The sequence below is a fragment of the Monopterus albus genome, unplaced genomic scaffold (genome assembly GCF_001952655.1).
Source record: "Monopterus albus unplaced genomic scaffold, M_albus_1.0 scaffold38.1, whole genome shotgun sequence".
Taxonomy (NCBI): Eukaryota; Metazoa; Chordata; class Actinopteri; order Synbranchiformes; family Synbranchidae; genus Monopterus; species Monopterus albus.
The window spans coordinates 2453808-2473247 of NW_018127918.1; the positions used below are offsets into that span (position 1 = coordinate 2453808).

General features: G+C 41.1%; 2 protein-coding genes across 5 annotated transcripts in view; both read left to right on the forward strand.

Annotated features, from left to right (window-relative positions):
* The window catches only part of rad51d (RAD51 paralog D), a 477561-nt gene that overhangs the window by 48779 nt on the left and 409342 nt on the right, over nucleotides 1–19440 (forward strand). The window lies entirely within an intron of this gene.
* doc2b (double C2-like domains, beta) overlaps nucleotides 1–19440 on the forward strand; it is a 116874-nt gene that overhangs the window by 12767 nt on the left and 84667 nt on the right. The window contains exon 2 of one of the 2 annotated variants that reach the window (XM_020598604.1): nucleotides 5343–6004. In XM_020598604.1, the coding sequence (XP_020454260.1) occupies nucleotides 5662–6004 (343 nt within the window). In that variant the 5' untranslated portion in view covers nucleotides 5343–5661. Of the gene's footprint in view, nucleotides 1–5095; nucleotides 6005–19440 lie in introns of those variants that run through there. The other variant, XM_020598605.1, reaches the window with a different exon arrangement.

Sequence of the window (19440 nt, forward strand, 5' to 3'; positions counted from 1 at the left end):
GGCTATGGCACAAATGAAGCTTTGGATGCACAAGCACCATAGCCTTTTTACAGCAAGAACAATGGAATATCATCAGCCTTATCTTGTGAAGTTAGAATTTGACTACATTTGAGCACTAAGTTACTTGAAACTAGCATCTCTTCAACAACTGTCAAGTCAGGAGGCTTTAAATACATTGCAATAGTTGGAAGAAATAAGAAAAGTTCTTCACAGTGTTGGCAGACAAAGGGCACATGGCAGCTGGGCAGAATTACCAAGCAGGCTTAACCATTGCAGCTCTTGATAAACAAAGGTCACAATGACCCGTGAGACCCCAAACCACCAAGCAGACTTGTCTGCCCTCATGTCAGCCCCTTTGAAACAGGATGAAGCTAGAGCTGGAAAGATGATGAATGTCTGCAGCTGAAATGGAGCTGCTGCTCTGGAGGCACTTGTCATTGTGCTGGTTACATTTATGTAGGAAAACTATCAAAGAAACTATGGCAGAAAGAACATCACACACACTGAGCAGTATACGTGATTCTTTTGATGAACCAGATCAAGTACAAGCAAGGTCTGTCCAGGCAAGTGGTAGAAGATTGTCCAAGCAGAGCTGAGTGGTGGTATTCTGTATAAAATTAAGTGTAATTCCAGAGAAAGACAACCAACTACAAATCAACCACTTAGCAGTGCCAGCAGTGTGTTGGCATGTGTTTATACAGTGGGAGAAGGCAGAGAGGAACTAGGCAGCATTAAGATGCTGTCGTAATCTGTCAAGTGTTTGCTTACACTGGATCAAGACTGACTGATGAAACCCAACTGGTTGTTGTTGGAATGTTATTTTTAAAATCTGGGTGGAGCAGCAATGTGTGTTTAAAGCCAGCAGGCCTGAGGTGATTAATATTCAGAATCACATCCTGATGGAAATGTTCATAATTCCCAAATAAATAACAGGAAAAGTCACTGAGCCAGAGGCTTGTGTAGAAGCCAAATATATTACCAGTGTTGCTGTGTTGTCAAAGAGCTGGAGCTGGGGGTGTTGCAAAGATAGTACATTATATTTTTAATTAAAAGTCAGTTGCAGAGATGCAGACAGGAAACATGGGGACAGAGAGAGAGAGAGCATGACAATAAAAGCCAGCCAGAATCAAACGGCAGTTAGGTGGCATGTGCCAGAACCAGGTCAGTCCTTAGTGTGAGTTTTATTCAGCGTCTATAGACTCAAAATGAAGATTTCCAACATTGATACTGATTCTATTCACATCTTTGTTTCAGTGAAAAAAATGTTCAGCATAAAGTATATATGTACTGTAAATACACAATATTGATTACAGACTTGAAAAGAGGAGTATTTGCTGTTCAAGCTTCAGGTTACTTTTTAAACCCATCACCAGAAGCAGATAGACATTAGAAAACCAAAGCTACTTAGGCTAATGATATCACAGGCCACTTCTGTCCACATTTAAGTATTTCATTTATTTATTTATTTTAAAATTATTCCTAGACTTGCAGAGCACAGGCACATTCACAGCTGTGCAGGGGGAAAGCATTCCCCTGTGTATGCTAAAGCTGAAACGGAATCTTTCTGTTGTCACCACCAGAGGGCAGGCTTGGCAGACATATAGATCAGATTCAGAAGAAGGATCTGAGGAAAGGATGTCTCATGTCTCTTATAAGGACCATCGTATCCCTCACTTGCATCTTTTCCTGTGTCAGTCTTGCCCACGCAAGGAAAAGATGTGAGGAGAGAGGACTCAAAGAAACATGTCATTAACAACAGGAAGCATCCTTTCCTCAGTTTCTTCATCTGAAGCATCCAATCACCAACTGATTTCTGAAAAAGGGGTGTGTCACATCACAAAAAACCTCTGCGAAGGATGGTCTCGTGTTTCCTTGGTCATGGCTCCTCCAGGACTGTCCTCGGTCCTCAGGCCTGATATAAGAGACTTGGAATGTCCTATGTCTTCGCTAAGCTGTAGGTACGTTTTGTGCCTGTGTGAGAGAAATGAGTCCCCCACCTGCAGGTAGTAGTATCTGTATTTGCCGTTCAGAAAGAGAATGAATGAGAGCTGTAAAGCAGTAGTATAAGTACCTCTTGTTCAAAACAGCTGCTGTTTATAGCTGCCTCATGTCTGATAAGAAGTTGCAAATGGCACTGCCGTTCTCTTCCCTTGGTCTTTTGGTTGTGGAGGCAAAAAAAACAAGAAGAAACCAAACTAAACTGGTGAAATCATAAACTTAAATGACAGGCTGAAGGGGCTTTCCCAAACCATTGCCTTCTCATGCATTCATTTGCTAAGCTCAACAGCCAATCAGAATGGTCCCCCTAGCCAATGAAGCCCAGATCAACATTTCAAAATTTCAATACATATGGTGTGTGAGAAAAAATTGTTCAGTTTCTGTTTATTTCTACATAACTATGTGCAGCTAAAATTAAGGAAAGGTTTTCAGGCAATAGGACAAGCCATCATGAACAAGCATATCTGAAAAGGTCATTTTTAACCTTGACTCCCTTGTTTATACAAAATTCCTGGGTGACAGGAGTGCCAGAGCCTCCTTGAAAGCACTTGTTAAGAAACCATTAATCAGATTTCTCCAGACATGGCATGCAATTTAGGAGAGATTGTTTATACTTTTTTTTCTGCATGTGTGCTTCTGCTCTGAATAACAAAGACTGCTTTAGGTCTGAACAGTTTTCAGGCAGCCAAGAGGAGGAAAGCTTTGGTGGATATGGAGGAAACCAAGTTATGATGACATAGTAATTGTGCTGCTTTGCCACTGCATTTTTTTTGGACACTTGTATACTAACAAATTATTTTTAAATGATGGAAAACATCCAGTGTGTGTGCATGGGAAGCGGTTGAGGTGTTGGGGGGGTCAACTTGACTTAAAGGGGTATTCTGCCAATAAAGGTTGAGAACCACTGCTCTAGATACTCATACAATAAAACATCACTGAAGGTCTATCAGTAAGTCATATCCCTGTCTTATAATTATTGTATAAAATTCAATTTATAAAATCATCTGGACACAGATTTGCAGTATTGTCAATGCCATTGATGAATGAATAAACCTATTCAATCACTCCAATGAACAGACAAACACAATGGAACAGATAGACATGGATATCAGCTTCTGACCATAACTTTGAACACTTCATTATTTCTAACAAAGCTGTACAGGCATCCATTTCTATCATTCAGTTGCTACCGTTCCAGAGAAATGACGCCGTACCTCCAGTGCCTAGAATGAAACCCTGTGGTGTGCATCATTACCCACAGAAAACATGGTTACCAGACAGTGTGTATTTCCAGAAAATATGTGCAAAAATAATGGCAACTTCAAAATGGAAATTATCCTCCCTGGGTGGCATATTTAGAGGGCAGTGTATTTATATTTTAGGTGTTTTATATTGAAGCTTTTGAATCCCAAAATCATTAATTTTGGGAGAAGCTAGGTTTTCTAGACTCTCCATGGCCAAAACGGCCAAGGAATCACCACAGGGAGTGTACTTTTTTTTTTTAAGGGCAGTGTGATGTTGTTCCTGTGGAGATACCATGTCATGTAGAGGAGGACAACATAAATGAAGCCACCTGTTCAGAAAGGCGTCAGAAATTTTTGGGAATTTCTTCCATGGCAGTAATGTAAAACATCCTTTGCTGGTTTTTCACACATAAAGGATATGTTTTCTGTTCCCACTTTGCTTAAACAGAAGACAGGTTGCATAGATAATGAATATCAAATAGCTGAAAAGGTCACCACCTGCAGAAGGTCAGACTCCATCAAAGTTCTTCATCATGTGTCAAATTAATTTCTGGAACTTAAAACCACCTGTTAGCTTCTGAATTTCAATTTTACAATGCTGTAACTTGTTGGTAACAACACAAGAGGGTGCTGCACCATCTGCAGAAATGTTCTGCTTGTGAATGGTTGAAGTGATGACAGAGCTGCTGCAGAAGTGATAGGAAGTCTGCAGGGATAGGCTACTCGCACTAGGATTTTTGGTGGAAAACGGCTTTGACATGTGAACATAAGTTACAATTATAATTTTGGGTTTAAAGCTGCATGTCCATCTGTAGCAGCAGAGGATAGCTTTACCTGCAGTCAACTGTCACTGAATTGTTTTGGTTTCTTTGTGTAAAATTCTGTTGGAGGATTAGTGGATCAAGTAACACTGGTGTACAATAAGAGGACAGATGTGATTGTACAAAGAGGTCTTGTCTCATCCTCCTAGGTCATATTCTTCATAAAATGTACAATTTTGTCATTCTGATTGATACTGTAAATATGTATGTTTATTTGTTCTGTACACACAACATCTATGGCATGTCTGTGCATCCTGGAAGAGGGATTCCTCATCTGTTGCTCTTCCTGAGGTTTCTTCTACATATTTCTCTTTAAAGGGTGTTGGGAGGAGTTTTTCCCTTATCTGATTTGAGGGTCTCAGGACAAAGACAGTTGTATGCTTTACTGGTTGTAACACCTCTTGAGGAAAATTAGTGTTACTGGGCTATTTGACTTGACTTAGTGCAGCTTTAACAGTACATCAAAGTGTCACACTTCATTTTTACAGTCGCTGTGTCAAGTCGACCAGTGCACAATGGTGAAATGTGGAAACATGTTTATTAAACAAGCGTGAAAGTATTCAGCATCACATATTTCCATGGCCGCCCACAAAATTGAGCAGATGGTACGCAATTAAGAAATGTGTGATAACATAAGGTGCATAATATGAGGAAGTGGAAATAGGTCTGTGCATGAATGAAAGAAGGAATAAAGGTATGTGTATTATTTAATACAGTATCTAAGGGGAAGAAAAAAGTAAAATCAGGGGGTGATGGCACCACAGAGGCAGCAGAAATGTGGAGTATTGGGCCCTAAGGGAGATTGACTGGCACCCTCTACACCTTCTCCTTTTCAAGTTTTACAAAATCACTGATATCACAGATTAAAAAAAAAAGAAGTGCAATGGGGACTCAGGATGTGTTCACCAATGTATAGGAACTAAACTAAAATCAGTACCTTAATTTGAATATTTGCAATAGAAAAGTAGCCAAAAAAGAAAAACTTTCAGAAAAAAATTCAGTTTAATCCTGAATCACACTTGAATCACATTGATTCATGGCTAATCGACACGCTCCCATGTGCTCAAGGACAGACACGTTCACATGTGCTTGGGTCTGGCTCTGTGCTGGATCTTCCTTCCCAAAGACAGATGGATGGGGTTAATATCATAGTTAAGCACCTCGGCTGATGGTTCCTGTTTACTGCTCGGTTGCTAGGCAGTGACATCAGCTGATCCCTCCCTCCTTCCTCTCTAATCCCTTCCCTCTCCCTCATACACACATTCTCTCTCTCTGATAGGCAGCGCAGACGTGGGCACAGTGTGGGGGTATAGGAAGAGGAGAGAACGAGAGGGTTGGTAGTAATGTGTGTGAGGCTGTCCGACAGTATGGTCTGGGTCTGAGGACAGCACTGGAAGACACAGCAGCAGCCTCCAGATCTCCTTGTGTAGATCAGTGTAGTGACATCCACAGATCACCTGGACCTTGTCACCCATCACCTCTTCCAGAGAAGCAAGAGGAGGAGTCGGAGGAGACGGGGGTTGGGTCTATTTATCTTCTTTTTGTTTCTTTTCTCAGTTTTTTGGTTTTGGGAGTAGGCTCCGGGCTGGACTGCATGCATGACACAACGCAAAGGCGAGAAACCCACCATCAGCATCCAGGAACACATGGCCATTGACGTGTCCCCTGGTCCAATCCAGCCCATCAAGCAGATCTCTGATTACTTCCCCCGTTACCCGCGGGGCCTCCCGCCTGCTGTGCCCCACCAAGTGGGCCAGGCAGGGCCCCTGCGCTCTGCCCTCTCCACCTCCTCGGCCACCACCTCGGCCACCGCTGTTGCTGAAAGTGACCGCCCCAATGAGGACAGCCTAGACCGGGCTTGTGCTGGAGCCTCCGCCTCCTTACAGACCACCAAGAGGGATGAAGAGCCTGATGTGGAGGGATACGACTCAGATGATTCCAGTGAGTGATGAGTGATGATTTCCCTTCTTGTCATCCATCCGGCTGTTTATCATGGCGTTTTCCCACATATCTACAAGTGTGTCTATCCCTTTTAGTTCTTCATCTCCCTCTCCCTTTCTCTTATTACTGCATCTCCATTTTTGCCACCGGTTGCCAAGCATCCCTTTAGCAGTGTGGCTTTGTGGCTTTATCTGTCACCTTTTCTTCCCCTTGGCTACCTCGTCCATCTCTTTCTATTCCCAACTGCCTATTGTATATATGTGTGTGTGTGTGTGTGAGTGCATGCATGTTGCGCCCCCATTTGTGTCTATGTGCTGCAGCTAACTCTTTGCCTCTTAGTCGACAGACAGCCAACTGTTGCTGTTGCAAAGAATACAGCTCCCGCTCGTCCTTCTCCTCCTCTGCTCTCCAGCAGAAGGGATGATGTGTGTGATTTTATCGGAGCAAATGATTGTCTGTCAACAGGCGTATGTGTGCATTTTTCATACTCCCAGTGTCTGCAGGGTGCTCGGTCTCAGTCTCACTGGGCTGAATGATTCATGGCTTCTTGGTGAAGCTTTAAATTAGTCACAGTTGTGCGCTTAGCCGAGTCTGACTGCACCTGAATGCTCATTCACATACTGTAGAGGCTATTAGCGCGACGGGCAAGTTCCAATTGTGTGAGCATATTGGGTAAACATCTTCACAGACAGATAATATGGCAGTCTGCACCAGTGCTGAGAGCTCATCATTTTTACAAACCTCAGGATCTGTCTAATAAATCACTGAAACAGTGAAGGAGTCTCTGTTTTAGCATTTGATTGCCACTGAACTTGGCCTGGCTGTAGTTCACTGTGAATAACATGCTGCTCTCAATGTGCAGAACAACAGTGCAAACACTTCACAGCATGTTTGTATCAGACTCTAACAACCCCTTCTAAAGGTCTGCTGCAAGTGTTGTCTGCACAAGAGACCTGTGATTGCAGGTTAATGTGTGACAGCAGTGCAGCCTCTCTAAGAGTTAATCCATGCAGAGCGCCATGCAGGGGGTTTTAGGCTGTCTCTAATCCAAAAATGGACATGAGGGGGATGGTAGAGAGCACAAGAGGCAGGTTGGGCTGAAGATGTTGCTCTATGACCTCTGCTCGGCAACCGGGATTTCACTCAGTGGGGAAAAAGAAATAAGTGATGCATTCTCCTAATGTATGAAAGCATCCCTCGATCAGGGAGACTTCGGTTTTGCACTGAGTTATGACTCTGAGGGTGTTTCCTTTTTTGTTTTTGGCAATTGCAACATAGAGTTGAAAAATGTCCTTAGTGATCCAGTATGAAGTGTATGACGATCAAGATTACATATCTTAATTTTAGTATCTCTCTGTATGAATGTAGTACTAATAGTTTCTCTTCAAAACAGGTGTACAAAGGTGCAAAATTAAAACAGGGTTTGACTTCTCTTTCACTATTTGCATCTACAGCCAATACTCTGAATGCCTTTGAGGAGTGCCTGTCCAGACGTGTGCACTATTAGTACTGTACAGTTCATCATGCAGAGTTTACAAAGATGTAACAATGACACCGAGTTCTTCACAGAGATCAGAATGGCTATATGTTTTAGCCACAATCTGAAGACAAGTCATAGGACCTAGACTGAAGCATACAGAGGTCTCAAAGATTACATATGCAACTCAGAAAGACAGATACCTCTGGGCAGGGTGTATCTTTTGGTTTGGATCCACATTTAATGCTTCTTGGTCCCATTTACATTCTGGTTTTCCCAGTAATCGTGGCTCTCCAGTCTGCCCAAGACACATAAAAGAGTTTAGTTTAAATGTAATTGGCAACAGGTGTTGGGTTGTTGTGTCAGGTTCCTACACAGTTACTAACTCACTTGTTTTGAGGATCAGGCACATTGCAAGTTCGTGCATATATCAGATCACAACTTCTCTCCATCCTCCCTGCTAATAAGGCAATTAGACATAAACATCTGCCAGAGCATCAGCTTAATCATTTTACAATCACCTGAAGAGTCATCAGTGGTGCAGGATAATTATGATGTCAACTTAACATCCCCCATCGTCACCCCTCCCCCAGGGCCAATTTAAACCTGTCAACAACTTTAACTAACCCCTGGGCTTAGCCTGTTTGTCGACCCACAAGCAACAGATTTACCACTGCACAGAGTGAAACTGCTACTCTAAGTAAAGCCTCACCCAAATAACACAAACATCTCTCTCCAACTGTTCAGCACAACAGTAAACATCATCAGTACAAAAGACCACACCAAATGCACATGCCAGAATAACAAGCATTAAGATTAAACACTGATTTACCAAGGCAGACGGTGAGCATGTGTATTCTGACAAGTCTCCAGATCCAGTTTGGTCCAATAGATACAAACAGTGGCAGTAATGGAATCTTTCATTTATCTGAGTCAATGCCGGATGGAAAGGGACCCATGCTTAGAGCCGCTGAGGCGCCCTCAGTGTCGTCTTCAGCTTCTCTGCAGTTAGTTGGTGCACTGCAGGTGAACCTGCTGTGGATGAACTTGTTTCAGTTGTTTCTGAGTCAATTTCCGTGACTCTGCTTAGTTGGTTTGAGCCTTTTTGAACAATCCATTTAACTCAGATATATTTTAAAGTTGCTCTTGGTCTCACTTTTCTTTGTCCTTTTGAGCCTTTTTGAGCACTCTTCATTTATTCTGGATTCCACCATGGCTGCATACAATTTTTTCCACTTGGTAGGTTGCCAGACCAGCTCATAATGTAACAGCACCCTGATACCAAATTGACCAGTCAGTTTCAACACATGTGGCCATTGGCAACAAACTGACCAGTTCATCATTACACATGATTAATGACATTCTACTCCCTATTATTATTAATATCATTCAGAAGCCCTTTGTAATTCCAAGCCCCTGGGCTTTGCTCCAGGAAAGCCTGTCATGAAATTGCCAGTGCTAGACAGGCACTAAAATAAGTAATCAAATAACAAGTGGCTGTTCGGGTCTGATGCAACATCTCAAATATTCCCAAACTGCTGCTACTGCCATCAAACAAAGCATAAAGCATTAAAACAAAATACTACTACAGCAGCTCACAAGTGTGCTTTAAAAATGCATCATAGGCTCCATTATTAAAACCTATACGAACCTCAACACTGAAGCACTTTAGCACCACAAGTAATATACATTGCATTTCTGGCTCAGGCTTGCTGTTGTTGTGTTGTGCTGTTGTGTAACATGGCCAAACAGAAATCATGAATTTAACCTGGGACACATCAGCTGTAATCATCAGGTTTGTCTGTCAGTTTCAACTTCACTTTTCCAGACTTGTGCGCCAAAACATAACGGTCGTCCAGTGATGAATTCTTTGTACATATCAACTCAATAGGCTAAAATTGGATGCAGCCATAACGTGTGTGTCTGCTGGAATTTTGTATGTTTTGCAGCCATAATAGACACTACGACTTTGCTTGTGTTGTTTTCGATTGAAGAGAACAACTCTAACTTGATAATTCTGAGAAATCCGCTTAATAAATGTATTATTTGAAAATATTTTGGTGGATATTCATTTTGTGTCAAGGCTTGTAAAACTAACAAGTGGAAGAACATTGCTTACCTGAAATGCGCTTACTTGAAGAAGTTAAAAAATGTGATTGTAAATAAGAACTGAAATATGCAGCAAACATCAGAGGCTGACGTTGTGCAACACTGTGAAAGAATTTCTCCTTTCAGATATAATTGCTTCCATGATTTGCAGTGTTGAAAGGTTTACAGAAAGACAGCTGGACCCAAGACTGTTTCAGAAAAGCTCGCCATACATTCCAACACATTGTGTCAGTTTTGTAGAACAAGCTTATATGAATATAAATAATTAAATGGGATTTCTAACAAATTTCTAATTTCTGCTTATCAGCTTACTGTAGCTTATGTTTAACACACTTGTCTTGCTGATCGTTCTTGACCTCATATATGAGTCACACGCTGAGGTAAAGTAATTTTGGCATCCTGGCGGTGTAACAAGCGGCGCTGTGATCTGAATGATAAAGCTGATTCAGTTTGAATCTGATTGGTTTTCAAAAGGTGCTTTAGAAACTTTTGCCCTTTTTGCTGCATGAAATATAAAATAAAGGAATTCTCTCCCTCCTGTTGTTTGTGATTTAAAAGAACCAGTGCTGCCCCAAATTGGCTGTTCTTGTGGGACTTGATCCAGTATCTGCATGATTCCTATGGAGTGGCGTGTGTGTGCGTGTGTGTGTGTGGGGGGGGGCGTGTGGCTGTGTTCTCCCTAATGAACCAAATCACAAAGGGACATCTCAATCCTCGCTAAATACCTGCTGGCTAATCTGCATAACAGCAGCATGTTCTGACTCACTGTGACTCCATCTTGGGTTTAATTGAAACAGAAAAATGCATCACCCACCATGTGTCCCAGCTCCCCTGCGAATGGGGGGGTGAGGGATGGGGGTAATCGAACCCAATCAGACATCCAGATTTCTGCCACATCAATTAATGGTTGTTTGTAGTGGATTTAGAGGGCCACGATCCTGCTGGGGCCAGGTGAAACACCCAGCGTGGCCCACATGGCAGAGCAGGTGCTTTCCTTTTTTGATCGAGAGCCTTAGAACCAAATGTGTTGACAGGACTGGTGCAGGGTTGGCTGAAAGGATGAACTGGTAATATATGCACACACAGGTCTCCCCTGAGATGTCTTGCTCTGGCACTACTGCTGTCTCCTCAGCACAGGTAGTGTTTGCTTGTACAGTAGTTGTCAGCTTGGGAGGAGAGTTGCAGACGGAGTAGGGAACAGTCAAAAACAATGCACTTTGATCCATCTGAAAAAGTAAATCAACCAAACTAGATTTTATATAAAGTTGCTCTGGCTGTGGCTTATGAGGTACCTTATGGGTTTGTTACCCAGCTCTTCTGGTCCACATATCGACATGTCCTTGAGAAAGATGTTCAACCCCAAAGTTACTCCAAGTGGCCAGCTACACCACCATTGGTTTGTGACTGTGTGAATGACAAGCAAAAATCAGGTGGATTTAGGCTGCCTCAGTGTTTTCTGTCTTTGTGTAATCCAAAAATGCATCCAGTGGTACATCCCAAGTCTCTTATAGGCCCCCGTAGTATCTCTCACTTGCGCCTTTTTGCTTGTGTCCTGCCCACGTAAGATGCGAGGAAATCATGAGGAAAAAGGACTCAGGAAAACATGTTATCCACCTTCCGTCCTCAGACCCAAAATAAGAGACTTAGAACGTCCTATGTCCTCAGTTGACCGGAACGACTTCTGGGTCAACTGAGGACATGGGAATGATCTTATAATTAACATGAGATGTATCCCATGATGTTGACATCAGGACTCAGACCGTCTTCTGCAGGTCTCCTGTTTTTCTCATCACTCAAGACTGTTTCTTATGATTCTTGCTTGGTAGCTTGAAGCTTAGTGAAGTTCTGCAATGTACTCTGGGGCTCTGCCCTGATGTGCCTTGTAGTTCATTAAAATATCTAGAATAATATTAATAATAATAATAATGAATAATATATTAATATAATTGCAAGACTTGCACATATATTGTACCAAGCCAGAGGTTAGTTATAACAACAAAGACAGCAAAATGTGTGTGTCAGCAACAGATTAATACCTCCGGTAGTCAGTGCTAACACTTGGCATACTGTAGTGATAAAAGGCACAAGCTTTTTCCCAAGACAACAGTGAAGCTGTTTCAGGTAAGGAATAATTGTCCAAAGTAGCAGCTAATTAGCAACAGTTTAGCGGTAGTATGTGAATGCCTTTGGTATCTGACCAGTGGGATAACCCCTCCAAACACAGAAGAGAAAGAAGCATATGTTGAGCAATATGAAACCTCTCCCTGACCAAAAGCCATTTTCAGATCTTTGCAAAACAGAGAGCTGCATCAGCCCACTTGAAAACATCCCCTGAGCCTCATAATGCTCAGTTCAATGTAAAGAGTGGTTTCAGTGCTGCGGTGTCCAGAACAGTAGAATCCTATTAAGAGGCTGAATACGCAAGTTGTCATTCAATAGTAATGACTCACTGTAGTGTCCCATGTTGCCCTGTGACTGACCCAGCACTAACAAACTGGGCCAGATTGTCATCCAGTTCACGTTATAGGTTTTTATTACTAGTGCTGTCTCTCAGTAGGAGTCATTGAGCATTCTGCTTCATCAGATACAAACTCTGACACTGCCCTCCCTTCAACCCACTAAGCACATTATATAATGATAATGCCAGATTCATTTGGCGTCTGGGGTTGTCATCATTGAGTAGACAATTTGTTTGGTTTTAGATTGTCACACTCTGCATGCACACATTGAGGGAATGTGTTTAAATATTGCTGGTGATACAAGGGCTTTTAAAAGCTTCAAGTTTTTAAATGCCAGATCCACCTGTTTTTACCAGCTTAAACCTCAAAGTATTTCATCCCCCCTACAGAGAGGCCAAAGACTCAGTCCATTTGCTGAAATTAAATCCTGGTGTCTGCCTACACCAAGTGATAAAACTTAACTAACTTAACCACAGGCTCATAGAGTGGGCACTCCACAGAGAGCTCACTTCACTGGTGTTAGACTTTTAGATTCTCGTCTTTATGGTGTAAAGCGTGAATGTGCTGTGTGAATTAAAGGATAACTGAAGTTCAAAGCTTTTGATTTGTTACTTCTGACTGCTATTTGAAGTTAAGGGTAAGTTAACAACTTGATGTTCATATTTCCATGTAGTTTTATTAAGAACCATTTAGGGCTCTATCAAAATACATAGACTGTCCAGTAACTTGGCTCACAGAATATATGATTAAATTTATTAAAGCTATGTTCTTTGAAAAACTGTCAAACTGTCTTTGCTGATTTTGTGTGGTTAACGCACAGCTTTATCTGACAATTTGTGTAACATTCCATCAAGGTCTTCTCTTTGTCTTCATAATCTAGAAGGCAAGGGTCATATACAGTATAAGGGGATTTCCAAAGAAGAACTTCAGAGACAGCAACTTTAATTCTCTCATGCACAAACGTTTACCATTCACCCATCTCCGAAAGAGCTACTTCATTTTCATTATGTCGCTTCCAGGCAAATTTCAACCCCATCTGCATAAATTTATCATTTTTGTCCCCTCATCCTTTGTTCACTTCATGGGCCTTATCTGTGTTGCCTGAAATCCTGCATTGCTTTGTGAAGTGATTTGCTTGTGTCCCAGAGAAAACGAATGGGGCTGAACCTCATGTCACGCCAGGGCTTCACTGTAAAGCTATAAAGCAATGCACTGCAGAAACTCTTGAAATGATCTTCTGTCTTTTCTTCTACTCTGTAATCTGTATACATAAGCTCCTTCATTGTGATTTTTTTTCCAAGGGACCAAACGGTGCGCTCAGCTATGATCGGAGGAGCTTTTTTTGTAGGTCAGAGCCCAACACTTACTTCTCTTATTTGGCCGAACAGGCTTTTCACCTTTCTGGGTTCCTCATGTTACCCCCAGATAAGATGCTGCACTCCAGTTTTTTCAGTGCTTTTGCATCCCACCTCAGCTGGATCGATAATAGATGCCTGCCTTGCTTCTTTGGACTCTTGGAAGCCACATCTTAACGTTCCAGTCTTTCAGTTGCTGCTCCTGCTGGAGAATGAATTCAGTGAGAAGTACAATACAGGACTGCTATAGGCAAGCCACAGACCACAATGTCTGGCCCCAGAATGGAGTATTGAATTGAAAGTACTTGCTGAGCTCACCTGGGAAAATATCAGCCTGGCAGGAGGATTTCCTTGTGTAGGTGTATTGTGTTTCTTTTATTCTCTGCTAAGTGGATTTGATTTCCTTGGGGTGGGGGTGTCTTATCTTGCCAGATGGTCTCCAGATAACTGCAGGTTTAAGGATTATGTATGTAATCTCTAATCACACTATACTAAAGTCACATTCAAATTACATCTCCGCAGCAATTTAATGTATCTTAAATTTAAATATGACGAAGAGGCATGAATATGCTGTACAATATGTTTCAGAATCTGCCTCTTAGAAAAATACAGTGACTGACCTTGATATACTGCTGCTGTGCTACTAATTGGTGGAGTTACAAATTTAGCTCGCAGGAAGCTGCAAAATATATGTTTTAGATACATTTTGTGTTGGTATTAACTGCACAAGATTTATAGCTGCCATAGTATTACTCTATGACATTTTAAAAGACCCTAAATAGAAAGGGTTTTTTTTTCATTGTAGGAAATTATCAAAACATGTCAAACCAAGTAAAGCTGGTCACGGGTTCTGTGTTTATTTACACTGGTGCACTGGAGCTGTGTTCCAGGAGCTTAATTTTGGCACCCTTCAGTAGGCAGTACTAAATCAAGTTCCAGTAGTGGAAATGTGACAGAAGTGTGTGATCGTAGCACTGTTCATATTTTGGTTGAGAGGGAAGCTCATGAAATGAACAAAATGTAAATTGTTCATCTTCTGGGCAACATAAGCAAGCTCATTAATTTGTGTGCAAATGCAAATGTTGGCCTCATGGTGGTGGTGAAGGAGGAAATGTCAGAGAGGGTCACTAAAAAGATTTGGAGACATCCTCTGAGTAGTATTCATTTCCTCAGCAAAGTCTGTGGCCTATGGTCTGTACTAAAGTTTGGAAAGTTTGGGATGGGTTTACTCTTATTCTCAGTTCCAAGTGGTGAAAATTGACAGTATTTTCTAGAAGGTAAAAGTAAATGCACTTTGACTGAAATTGAGAGTAATGGTGTATATTATGACTGGTAAGATTAAGTTAGACTCAAAATCCCAAGCAGCCAAAAATCCCTGCTTCAGTTGAAATATGAGGTGAAACTTGTTGCACAGAATTACAGAATTAAGCATTTCTCACACTATTGCATGACATTCAATTGTCATTTTGAGCATTTAAAGCACATTTAGTATGCATGCTGTCTCTCCAATAAGATTCATCAAAATATAATCACAAAGAAGTTTACATAAAGACCCATGACTCATCTGCTTCTGGCAACCCCGCAAAGTAGCAGTGCTTGAGTCATCTTTTCAGTGAACCATGGGCCTGTAGCAACTTCAAAGGCCAAAAAAATTACACTTTTCCATGTAAGTCCAATTTTATCAATACATGCCGGGGCGTTCTTGATGGTGTTACTTTATACCTCCATTTTGGGTGAGAAGGGAAATGAAGAGGAGTTGTAACAATACCTTATATCACTGGAAAAAAAGTTGGTGTTCCATACAAGGTGTTAAAAAACTTCACACTTTCAAGAACTTTCACAAAACTACAAGATAATTTTCTGGTTCCGGCGAACAGGCAGTGCAGGGTCACATTTTAAATTGAAATATAAAATGATATAAAGCCTTTCTTTTCAAGTACCTTTCTTTGTAATTTTACTTGGCAAAAAGTAGGTTTGTAATTGTTCAATTTACACAAATGTGTGATTGTACTGTAGATGTACTTTCCAGTTTATTCAAGATAAAATGGAGATCATGAGATATTTAATGAAGTTTAACAAACAAACAAAAAAGGGTTAAAATAGTATGAAATGTAAATCCTCAAGAACATCATTAAAGACAAGAAACGTACCTGTAAATTGTACTGGAGTGAAGCACAAAATGTACTTACTTTTCACAAATGCTTAAAATTAACACAGAATGGGAAACGTCTGCAGCTCTTCACTCATCTCCACTCATTTAGCATTTTTTTCTCATCCCATCAGGCAGAAATCTGTATCTTACTTAGGAGAGAAGCAGAATAAAAATCCCACACAGTGCTCCAAACAATAACTCACAGGCAACCTCATTGCACCATTTCCAAGAACTGATGCTGTGAGTTTCAAAGGTTTGACCCCCTGCAGGTTCTTATCTTTCTCTAGGTGTTGTGACTCATGATGTCTCTGCAAGTCTCTGAGTTATTTGTTAGTTTTAAACCTCTTAAATATATTTTTACCTCACAGCGAATATTTGCGATGACTAGCTTTTTCTATAGGAGAGTGGGCCGGCTGCTCTTGGACTTTTGTGTGTGTAACAACTTTAAGTCAAAGAAATATCACCCTCACACAGTCCTAGTTACCTACCAGAGGATTATTTACAGAATAGAGAGCCAAAGTGGAAATAGGAATGTCGCCTCACATTCTGTTTGTGGGGAAACAGACAGAAAGATAAAAAATGTGTACATAAAATGTATCAAGGATGATGAAAAACATTTTGCCACAACATTTTCTTTCATGAACCAGAACTGCAACTGGATTACCATACCAGTGCTGTTGCACTTTCATTTTCTCTTATGTAAACCTCTTCATTGAAGAGAGCAGGATTAGTGAATTGTGTAATTATGGTGTATGTGTTTTAAATTAAAACAGCCAAAGGATTTCTGAAGCTCTGCCATTAGAGGCACACATAACACAGGGGAGGTTGCTGCAAAACAGCCTCATCAGCAGAAATCAATGTGTGTGTCAAGCCCAGTGCCTATGGGGTGTTTTCTATTTCCTGCACTGGCATTAAAACAAAGAAAATGGTTCGATCTACCAGCTTTCACCAGACATTTAGTGTATAATTTAGTATAGAAAGGCAGCAAGATTCTTCATCTCTGTCTAAGTCAGACCCTCATTACAGTGTTAGGAAGGATTGTATCAGGGTCTGTATCATGAAGCGAGTTCAACTTATTCTGGCTTTCTTTGGGTTATCTAGCTTGAGTGTAACCTTGGCCTTACTGGATAACTGGTACCATGAAGCCAGTTATCACCTGGCTCTGGTAAAACTGGGTTTTCCTATCAGTGAAAGAGGAGAAGTTGTTAATTAGAAGCACCAGCACCATGAGTGAAGTAGGCCACTGAAAATAATGTAAGATGGAGCAGTGATACCTGTGGGGAAAATCAAAAAGTGATGTTATGGCAGGTGAACTGTAAACAGTAGTCACATAACTAGAACAGAATAAGAAGCTGTAGAAACTCTAGAAATAATTTTCAAATATTAAGGAAATACTAAGAATATACTGTACATTAGCCCAGTATTATTTTAAGTGTTATACTCAATTCGAGTTTTTTCAAGTTTCTTACAAAGGTCCTAACTAAGACGACCTCAAAGAAGTAGAAGCAGATGGCCAGCTGATGTCCAACATGCACAAGCATTTTGTGTGTAAGGTAATAATTCACCAAACCAGAAGATGGCATTGGTGTGTATGAAGGTGATGGTGAACGGCAGCAGCCGATGTCATTTGTCTGTGCCTTCCAACACTCTTAGTTGTTGGGGAAAAAAAAGTACTTTATGATGTGATACTGATATGGTTAAGGTTTGGTTAGGTTTCGATACAAAAAGTATTTGGTTTGGAAAGGTTATGGTTAGGGTTAAAATAAATACTTTATTAAGGTTATAATGGTTATAAACAGTTTGGAAAGGATCATGATTAAAAGAATACCAGCGTTGATTGAATAAAATGGGACGCTAACAGTGATCCTCTGTAAGCAGTAAGTTGAGTGTATGCACTCAAGCCAACACTTGGATGGCTCATTCATTTAACGCCAGCCTCCTCCCACTCTGGAGTTTGTTGATGTGTAATAATGTCACCTGACCTCTTCTGCTCCTGACAACAATAATTACTTCAGCACAGTTGTGCTTTTACTGTAGCTATTTCATTATGTACTGCTTTGGCTTGCTCCTGTACCTACCACAGTGTCTTTTTTTGGTACTACCGGTGGGTGCTGTCCTCCACCCATACTACTGCTACTCATGTACTAATAGTAGCAGAAAGCTTGTAGTTTACCATATTGATCAGCATATTTATTCTACCACTCATCCACACTCTCTATTCTGTCACTCTGCTTTGACTTTGCTGCATCTTCTGAAGCCTTTCTAAGCTAGTATAGTTCAAATACTGTAGCTCTCAATTTGGCAGTCTGTGAAGAAAGAGCCTTGGGGAGGCTGGAGTCTCAATTTACTGCTTTGAATGTCGGCCAGTAATAGAAAGATTTGGGTTGTGCAAAGGAAATGCAAGCCATTACTGACCACTACAGATGTTGACATTTGGTTCTGTGAGTTCCAAACTACTCCCAAATGTATAAGATAGGAATTGGGTATAGAAATGGAAGAAATGTGTTGGTGTAGTCAGTTGGAAAGACATTGGAGCAGTGATTAGAAATGTGAGGGCAGTGGGAGTGTCAGTGTTGGTGGAGAAACCGCAGCAGTGGGGGGTGCTGAATACATATTTTAAAGTTGTGAAGGCGGTGTGTTCAAGCTAAAACAAGGTGTTAAGCTGCTTTTTTAGTAAAGCATTGTTTTGTACTCTATTTTCATGTGATATGCAAGTGAAGCTGTTTGAACAATGATATACTGTATTTGAAAGCGTATTGCTCATTTTGATGATAAAATGGAAAAAAGTTTCTTCCTGAACCTCCCATGAGCCCACATGCTTAGCAGGTGACCCAATCATTCATGTGTGGTTATGTTTCAACAGGCATGTTTAATGTAATGTGCTGTCTCCAGCCTTATTCTGTTGGGAAAGCCTAGAAAATCACACTGTTCAAGGATTCATTGTGCTTTGCACCATAGCTTTGTTGTGAAACCGTCATTCATCAAGGTCAAATCCCATTCCCACCCTGTACTCCTGCTATAGAGACTGCAGTTTCTCTGAAAAGTCTCATTTGTATAGATCTGTGCAGTTTGGTAAGATCCTCTTGCCTCTAATGAGTCAGCAACACCTTGGTGAGCTGCTCCTTGATCCCTGACAAGATCAACACCAACACCAAACACCAAGGGTTACACAGTGATGCCATGCTGTTGTCTGAAGGGTCTCAGGGCCGCTGAGGCTTTCCGTTTCACACTCATGCTGGTACAGGAATGTTCTATTTAAATACATTAGGACAGAAAAATGTTGAGCATAATTGTTCATGTTCAGTGTATTGGTGATGTGGCCATACAAAAACCCTAGGAAAACAAAGTGTACTCTGTATAAACAGACAGAAGATAACAGAAAGAAAGATACACAACACAGGGTGTGAGTTTCCATTTCTCACTTCTTTCTGTGTTTTAAGGGGGGACTGGTAAAGGCCAGAGTAGAGACCTGAAAAGATTTCCTTGGTCTGTTGGAAGATGGATTGGTTTGTATGCTGTGTCCTCTGACCAGCCCCCATGCCCTTTATAGTTTTTCTGACTCATGAATTGAATGATTAGGTAAAGGATGTGCATTACAGCCTCTGGTATTCCAGTCAACCAGCCAATAACTAGGTGCAACCAAACCTGATAATGGAGCTGCCTCACTACAGGAGGCTCAGGTGCAAGTAAGGTTTCGGGCTGAGTAAAATCATGTCCAGGCTGTATGACATTTAAAATCAAAGCAAACTCACTCATCAGCCGCAGGATGCTGAAGAATGACTTTTGCTTCTTTTTTTTTGTTTTTTGATAAACGATATGAAGAGTAAAAAAAAACAACATATATATATTACAATGCATGGCGGGTTTCACCCCAAGTCCAGCAT